This window comes from Falco biarmicus, chromosome 4 (genome assembly GCF_023638135.1).
Source record: "Falco biarmicus isolate bFalBia1 chromosome 4, bFalBia1.pri, whole genome shotgun sequence".
In the NCBI taxonomy this organism is placed as follows: domain Eukaryota; kingdom Metazoa; phylum Chordata; class Aves; order Falconiformes; family Falconidae; genus Falco; species Falco biarmicus.
In genome coordinates, this window is record NC_079291.1 from 93,483,023 (window position 1) to 93,492,076 (window position 9,054).

General features: G+C 48.7%; 1 protein-coding gene across 2 annotated transcripts; it reads left to right on the plus strand.

Annotated features, from left to right (window-relative positions):
• The first annotated feature begins 486 nt into the window (after positions 1–486).
• PROK2 (prokineticin 2) lies at positions 487–8,774 on the plus strand. Of its 2 annotated transcripts, none has more exons than XM_056338244.1 (3): positions 487–684; positions 4,335–4,464; positions 7,807–8,774. In XM_056338244.1, the coding sequence occupies exons 1-3, from the start codon at positions 577–579 to the stop codon at positions 7,989–7,991; spliced, it is 423 nt and encodes a 140-aa protein (XP_056194219.1). In that variant the 5' UTR covers positions 487–576; the 3' UTR covers positions 7,992–8,774. The 2 variants fall into 2 exon arrangements, with proteins under 2 accessions (XP_056194219.1, XP_056194220.1); XM_056338245.1 differs by having other exon boundaries at positions 514–684; positions 4,335–4,460.
• The last annotated feature ends 280 nt before the right edge of the window (positions 8,775–9,054 follow it).

Below are 9,054 nucleotides of genomic sequence, written 5' to 3' on the forward strand. Positions count from 1 at the left end.
CACCCCCCAGACCCACTGCAGGATGTCCCCAACATGTTGCAGGATGTTCATCTCCCCCCCCCGAACCTGCTGCGGGATGTCCCCAGCATGTTGCAGGATGTCCCCCCAGACCCGCTGCAGGATGTCCCCAACATGTTGCAGGATGTCATCCCCCCTCCCCCAGCCTGCTGTGGGAGTCCCCTCCAGACCTGCTGAGGGATGTCCCCAGCATGTTGCAGTATGTCCCCCCCCAGACCTGCTGTGGGATGTCCCCCGACCATCCCTGGGACATTCCACGGGCTGCTCGCTGCAGGCTGCACCCCCCGCGCCCCCCGCCGTGCTCTGCCCCCCAGCCATCCCCCGGCTGCCCCCCGCCCGCGCCCCGCAGCCGCGCAGGCTGGTCCCACGGCCGCGCACCGGGCGCGGTGGGGTGCGCGGTGGGGTGCGCGCTGCGGGCCGCGGCGCTGCCAGGGCGGGGGTGACTCACGCTGCCGCCAACGGCGGCCCCGGCTTTATAACGGCTGGGGCGGCCGCCGTGCCCGGCTCCGCTGCGCCGCGCTGCGCCCGCGGGGAGCGCAGGGGCCGCGGGACGGCACCATGCGGAGCTTGCGCGGCGCTGCGCCGCCGCCGGTGCTGCCACTGCTGCTGCTGCTGCTGCCGCTGCTGCTGCTGTTGGCGGCCGGGCAGGGCGCCGTCATCACCGGGGTGAGCACCGCCGCACGGCACCGACGGCACCGACGGGACCCGCCGCGCCGGCGGCGGCAGCCGCAGGCGGGCTGGAACCGGCCGGGGGCTCGGCGCGGGGCTGGGGGGGACAGGGCTTGGGGGTCTGTCTCGGTGAGCGGTAGTGGGACGTGGGGGGCTGCCTGCGGTAAGTGATGCCAGGATACAGGGGAGCTCGCTCTGCCGGGAGGGGGCCGGGGGCTCTCTGGGTAAGTGATGCCCAGGACGGGGAAGGGGAGCGGGGGGTGTGCCTGCCGGTGAGAGGTGCCGGGGCTTGGGGGTCTCTCTGGGGTAAGTGATACCCAGGATGGGGAAGGGGGGACTGTGCCAGGCGGTGAGAGGTGCCAGGGCTTGGGGGTCTCTCTGTGAGAAGAGGTACCAGGACGTGGCGGTTTCTCTGGGGTGAGGGATGCCCGGAACAGGGGGTCTCTCTGGACTAAGTACTGCCAGAGCTTGGGGGTGTCTCTGGGGTGAGCGATGCCGGGATATCGGGTGTCTCATTGCGGGGGATGATATCAGGGCTTGCGGCTCTCTGGGGTGGGGGGTGCCATGGGGTGGGGTCTGTCCCTTCGGGGTGCGGGATGCCTGGACCCGGCGTGGGGTGTCCCCAGGTTGGTCCCTGAGTGTGCACAGACTCCAGCCACTTCTCCAGGGCTAGGGGCTGTCCCCCACCCCAACCCTGCCCCGGTAGGGCCCACTAGAGCCCCCCGAGCCCCCCCAGCCCCTCCAGTCCCACCGGGATATGCACCGGCATTGCAAGCAGCACAAAACGCTACCGAATTTATTTTTTTTTAAGTATGACTGTGGTGCTTTTTCCCCTCAATAGCCACCCATTGCAAATGACTCCTCTGTTGTTGTTTTTAGGCTTGAGATTTACTTTGGTTGTGAAAATATTTTTTTCCAAAGACGTTATTTAACCCAAAGTGTTGCATCACTCTTAAGTAAAATGATTTTTTTAGTGTTTGCTTTGGATTAATAACCCAGCACTTGCATTCCTTCAAGAGCTTACATGTCTTTTGTAACCATCAGAAGTTGTACTCACAGCAGCTGATTACTCCGTGACTGTCCAGGCTCCCCGTCTGGACTTCACTCAAGTCCGTGAAATGGCTCATAGGCATTTCTCTGGAAGTCAGATCGTTTCCCAGGACTGATTAATTTTCAGAGCAGAGAGTGTGAAGGAATTTTTTAATATTTGAGATTTTCAAGTTTCTTTTAAGTAGAAGTATTTCAAGCAATGGAGGAGCAGTTTATAGAAGTATCTTATTAGAATTGTAGCTACACCTTTAAAGCATAATTAATCCATTAATTAAAGGAATTGTGAAGTACTGAATGACAGATCAAGGACAAAGCAGATTCAAAAAGTAAAAATAGATTAGAGCTAGAAAATGTTACTTTATTAACTATTGCAGTGCATTTCTGTTTAAACAGTGGTAAATTTGATGCATTTTTGGCTTTTGATGAAGAGGCAAATCTCAGATGAGAGCTGATGTAGGTGTTGCCGTCCCCATCCTCTGAGCCTGAAAGGTGCTTTTCCTTTGCAATTTAAGGACTTGATTCAAACCTTCCTCACTACAGTGGTGGTTCATGTGCTGATTTCAGCTGCCTTTGGAGCTGGCATTTCACTTGGGACTTTTTTCCTTGAGCTGCATTTTCCGCAAAACTGTGTTTAAATGGGGTGCTGAAGAGGAATGTCCTTTATGTTGTGCCCTGTGAAGGTTAGGAGCAGCAGTGGGGATTACACATTGCAGATAAGGTGTGGGCAGGAGCATTTGGGTAGAATATTCTCAAAACTTGTCATACATTTTTCGAAAGGGAGCCTTCAGAGTTCTGCCAGATGTATATACGTGTGTTTGAGTTTTAAAAAGAAATTGTTCAGCACAGTGTTGTAGATGGTTTTGCTTATTAGGACATACTCAGACCTGTTTTGTGGCTGAGTGGCATGTCACTCCAGGACCTGTCCCACGGAGATGGATGGGGTTTGAGACATACAGCTGAGAAAAAAAGGGAGTAAGAAGCTGACTGCTGAGGAATAGCAGAGCCTGTGACCCCAGCTGAGCAGTGGCTGCCGGCATGCCGGGGGCTGCCAGCAATGCTGGACGTGCAGTTTTTTTGCAACTAGAGCAAAATTAGACCATGAGAGAACTTTTTCTATTTTTTTTTTTTTTTTAGGAGAGAAGTTTCAAAGTAAACGTTATCTACCAGGCAGGCTGTAGCAGTAGTTTTATGGCTGTATTAGTCTTATAAGTAAATACTCTGTGTGTTTGGGCTCACCTGCAGCATAAAGCTGCCTGCTTTGTTAAATGTGTGTTTAGGAGGACTGCTAGCCATTTGGGTTACACACGCTATTTAATAGCTTGACCCTAACGCAACAGCTTCTTCCTAAATTACTGGCTGATCTGTAAATACCTATTTTGGTCTGGCTTCTGTTGGTTGATCTAGTATAATATTTACCCAGTAGAGTACAGTCTAATGGCATTTATCATGTAAATCCCAAGGTAAGATCTGTAAGCTTTTTTCCTCAAGTAAATGTTTGCTCTGATACACAGACTTCCCCAGAGCTGTTATCATCTTTTATGTACTTTTTTACAAGTTGCCTGTTTATGTACTGCTGACCAGTGCCTTCTGTCTATCACTCCTGTCAAACATTCAGAGAGTAGTGAGTTAATTAAGCTTACCTTTGGGGTGTAATCAGAACCTTTAACTAATGGCATTTTTCATCAGAGAAAGGGGTCTGGTTTTTTGCGTGAAATGTGTATAATGAAAAGACTGATAAGCTTTTGGCTTAGAAATGGATAAATGATGTGCAGAAACCCATTTCAAAACCCTAACATTTCAATTACTCTTCATGGTTTCTGCTTTTTAAAACATACCCAATAGTTTGCATTTTGTTTTTTGCTTATCTAAGCTTTATTGGGTAAGTGGCTGATATATTTCCCTCCCCACCACTTGCAGGGGGAATGCTACCACAACAGCATTTTCTTGGATGTGGATACTTATGCAAAGCTTTTTCTGTTACACATTTAAGACCTCTTCTAGTTACATGTAATTCTAGATAACAACCACAGAATCCATATTTAAACTTCTATTATAGCTACTTGGACTTCTCTAGTAAAACTATCGCGCAGTCTTGCATTTGCAAAGGCATTCAACCATAAGATATTATCATAAGAAGTTAGAAGGAACAGTTACTTAAAAGTCTTTAAATTAATGGGTAATTTCCTATCTTAGCTTCCCATTAGACAGGATTCCTGGTGGGTGTGCTTGATCTTTGCACCTGCCCCAGCTTATCCAGGCTCCTATTTGGGAAAGCAGTGGCACATGCCATGGTCCGTCAGTGCTCAGAAGCTGGGACTGTAAGTCACTGACTGTCCTGGATTTGGTCTTGAGTAGCTCCGTATGTGGTCATGGCTTTAAACACCCTGGGCTCCACTCTGAACTGTGCCAGGAACCTGTATGTTCAGATCCATGGGAGATACAAGTATTGCAAATCAGCCTTGAATCTTGTTACTCCACCTTAATGAGCCATGATGACTTGTGGGGTGTCAGAGGCAGCCCTTGAACACCTGATCTGTCCTACTTCTGGAATATATTTATTATTCATTTTATTTGCCTAATGCTGTATTGAACTCCAGGCCTGCGACCGAGACCAGCAGTGCGGAGGAGGGATGTGCTGTGCGGTTAGCCTCTGGATCCGCAGCCTGCGAATGTGCACGCCAATGGGAAATTTGGGAGAGGAGTGCCATCCTCTGAGTCACCGAGTGAGTACGTCACCGGGGGGGCTGGGGGACTGGAGCTGGCAGGGCAGAAAGAAACAAGAATATACTGGGCTGTACGTCACGTTGCATGAAAGCTATATGTGGTGAAAAGGCAGGGAAACATTCTATGCCTTACAATACCCAGCCATTTGCATCTGTATGGAAAAAGTGCCGAAGGTACCTACGTAAGGAAATACATTACTGTCAGAATTATGCTGAAGAGAATCCAGGGATGAAAGTACTACACACTTTCCAGACTGTTTTCTGATTAGCTTGTTGTTGCTGTTTTGCTTCATGACATGATGCAAACCAGCTTTAGCATTTCCCAAGCCCAACTCTGGCAATGCCTACATGTGTGAGCAGGAGTGTAGCAAATGCCACCGACCTCAGTGCCACTGGACAAGATCCCATCACAAGCATAAAAATGTCACCAGCCAGTGTTGGGACACCTGGTGCATCACTGCAGCACAGTCCCTGCCATCAAACAGCGATGTCCCGTTGTGCTCCAGAGGCTGAGAGCCACTGGTGCCTTCAAATGGTGTTGAGAAGGTGTTGACACACACTCGTACTTGAGAAAACTCACCATGGGCTCTCTTCGCTTCTATTCTACCTACTAATTTCGAATATATATTTATGTATACATATATACACATATATATATAAAACACTAGTTACATGTTAGTACATTATTATCCGATACACTCTATTATTAAATGTAATTGTTAATATCATTATATTATTTAAGGCTATGTAATTACATATGCTATACATGCTATGTAAAAGGCTGGTTATTTATAAGTAATACAAAAGACTGAATGGGATGTTACCAAGGAGCCTGAGAACATCCTCAGGGAAGAGTATGGCCCAGGACTCCTCACATGTGAAAGATGCCAAGGGAATAAATTTCCATTATAAATGTGCAGCTAGTTAGCTGCCCCTTACTGTCTCATCCAGTGCCTGGCTTCTCAGCTCAGTATCTATGGCTTATTTTCCCAGTTCTAGGAAGGTGAAGGGTTCTGTTTTATTACAGTTAAATTTTTAAATCTTCTGCTCTGATATTAGGAACCAAATTTTCATTTTTGCTATGTAATGTAGGAGGGTTTTCTTGTAAGGGCTCTTTAACAGGAGTCTCCAGATGAGATAAATCATCTTCTAGGGTTGGTTTTTTTATGAGCTTATTGCTATTGGGCAGTAACTTATACTGGCTGATATGTTTTAAGCTAATTGCCTGCATAATTACAATCAGAGAAGATGCTTGTCCACCCCAGACTTACGGTTGTAGTCACTGATGTTTATAAGCTTTATGAGGTTAATTTTAGATTTACATTCCTCAGCCCACTGCTCTTCATGACAAACACAGAGCAAATAGATTTACTGTAGGATGTGAAATCAGATATTTTTAAGGATGAGGAGTTTGCTTAATGGTTCATCTCCCCTAAGTATTTGGATAGGAGGGCAGCTGGCAGACCAATTGTCCCGAGCACCAAAACCTTTCCTTTGCCTGCAGGCGCCAAGCAGGCACTGCCACCACCATGCCACGACCTCGGGGACCTCCAGCAGAGCCTGGAGATATCCTGGAGGAGATGGCTGGCAATTGGGTTTCCACCCTCTAGTTTCCTTCTCAGCAACTAGATGGCGTTGGCTTGATGCTGCTAACCATCTCAGCTGGCATTGCGGAGGCAGGGTTTGCAGGCAGGGCCAGGCAGGTGGCAGAGCTGGCAGCACAGGGGTGGCTTTGCTGGCACTGTGCACCTTGCACATAACCCCCACATCTCTCCCAGGAGCTCTCAGGCTTCCTTTTCACCTACAACCTCACATGCCCTTGTGCTCATTAAAACCCAGTGGTGGGCACAGGGCATGGCAAAGCATGCACCGGTGCTCAGCCAGCATTGCTCCAGCAAAGCTGCATGCCCCAGCAAGGTGCCTGTCCTGCAGCATTGTCACCTGCTGCCTGTCACCAGCCAGGTACACTATTAAGCCACATCTTCAGCGTGGGAGTCCCGCTGAAAGGCACGTTTCCTTGCAGCTAATGTAACGTTTTGAATAAATCACTTGAGCTGTCAGAGGGCTGAGAGGTACCTCTGAGTCAGCCTTACCAGCCCGAGGAGCTCAGGTTTTAGGTTTTTCTGCAGCACTGCGCGTGGGTGCCCGAGAGGTGTGATTCCCATGGGGAGTCCCCAGCACCTGCAGTTGGTGGCCTCTCTGCTTGCACCAGAGCAGAGGGGCTGTGGTAGGTGGTGTGGGGAAGCCCATGGCATTCCTCGCTCTGGGGCTGCTCTTCCGGTGGTGCTGGGCAGGGGTCTGGCACTGGCCCAGGGCACTACAGTGATGTGAGCCCCCCATTCACCCCCCACCCGGTGGGGTGCCACTGGAATTGGGCAGGTTCCTTGGCGTGATGCATGGGGGAACCTGTGGGACTTTCTCCCTTTGATGTTCTTAAGGAGAAAATTTGCACACCAACACAAAACAATATTGGAATATTAAAACTGCGGGCTCAAACCACCCTGAAATCTGGAAATTTGGGAATTTGGACTGCCTGCCTGGCCAGCAGCAGTGGCTTTGTACCTCTGTTCTTCCCACCCTGCATCCAGATGGATGCTGAGCATGCGCCGGCAGCACCGCAGCTCCCGGCCGTGCTGTCCCACCAGGCTGTCCAGCTGGGCTCATGTGCTGGCAGAGGCACGGCTCCTATAAAAGACAGAGCTTTTGATCAAGTTGTTAACGAGTATCGGTGCATGTGTGCATCGTGGGGCAATTAGATTTGTTTAATGCAGTCCGTATGTGTGCTCCCTGCAACACAGCGTAGCTGGAGGAGGATGGCATGAAATGAGAAACCTCTGCCCTGTGGCAAAAAGGATCCTGCTCAAAGGGAGGTCAGGCGAGATGACCTCCAGAGGTCCCTTCCAGCTTGAATTACCATGGGATCCTGTGGTTCCCGGGTCCGGCTAGCAGCTGACAGGCCGCTCTGTGCCATATGACAGTGCAGGAATTAGGGCAAGCAGAAACCCCTGCACAGTACACACCGCAAAATGTGGTGCTAAAGGCCAGTGTTGTTTCACAACAGACTCCTTTATGAAACAGGACTAAATGGAGAACATGTGTCACAGATGTAGATTTACACAGCAACACGGACCGTTACATCTTGCTCTTAACTATGGCTTGACCAGGAAATGCAACGCGTTTGGCTCTGACATCTGCTCTCCAGCCCCTGTGCTGCCACTCGTGGGGACCTCCTGCTGTGGAGGGAGCCCAGCAGCATCCCCCATATCCCCGCTATTCACCTGAATCCATTCCCCAAGCACCACTGCTGCTGTGCTCCCTGTCCCTGACGCCTGTGCTCTGTCCCCAGGTCCCCTTCTCCGGGCGGCGGATGCACCACACCTGCCCGTGCCTCCCCGGCCTGGCCTGTGTACGGACTTCTCCCAGCAAATTCAAATGTTTACCGGACTTCAGAAAAGAAGATGTCTTTTTTTAGCAGGAGCTATTCTGCATGAGGAAGAGCCGCTCAATGTATTCTTTTTCTTGTTATTGTGACAAACAAGGTACTTGCCAGGGGAAACCCTCTCCCACACTTCGCTGCCTCACCAACATCGAAGCTGAAGGGGCGACACTGTGCTGTAGTGGCCAAGGTTTTCAGGAGGGACCCACAGTGATGGATGCTTTCATTTTGGGGTGAGCAAAATGACATCTGCTAAAGCAATACTGCTTTCTGAGGACAGGAGCTTAACCATTTCTGAACCATTTCATGGTCTTCATGGTTCCAGTTTAACCCCAGAATGAAAACAGCCAAAATGATTGTTAGTTTGGGGAAATTTTGGCCACATTTTCACACTTTGCAATGCCTGAATCCAGCTGAGAGTTTAATAATTGCATAGCGTGAAGCATATGATGAAAGCCAAAAACCTGTATTTACATTGCATTTCATATCTTTATTAATATAACTGTATTTGAAAGTTAGGTGCACCTCTAGGGTAAAAGTTTAACCAATAGATGCAGTTTTTACACTTTTTAGAAGTGGCAGGTGGAACCAAAGCATTTCAATACTCAAAGCATTAAAAGATTTTGTTATTTTAGTATTCTGAGACAAGAAGAAGTTGTTGTTACTTGAGTTGGTGTAAAACTACCTGATCATCTCAAACTATGTATTAAGATGTAGTTTATATTAAAAAAGGAACTCTGAAGTTTATTGTAATGGGCTGCTTGACTTCTCGTATATGTATCAAATTTGCTGTGTAAAAATTCTGTATCAGAATAATGGCAGTATATGATTTGATTTATTTTAATATTATAACATTATTTTGTCATTGTGGTTTTCCATTTTTATTCAGTGTAATCTGCTATCACATTCTCAATTCACCCAAGCTAGCAGAGCTCCTTATGGATAGCTTAGCAAAAGATTATATGCCTCTGGCTGCTTTCAGGGAAGCTCAGCAGTTTACAAGGCATGAACTCCTCAATCAAGCTGCAGTTCTAGACGATGGAGGAATCTTGGTGTAGCTAATACAAGAGGTTTTTCTTGGCACACGCCTCAAAGGATCAATTTTATCCCAGCAAACATAAAATTTGTGGGTTTTCTATGAAATACTGTGCAACTTCA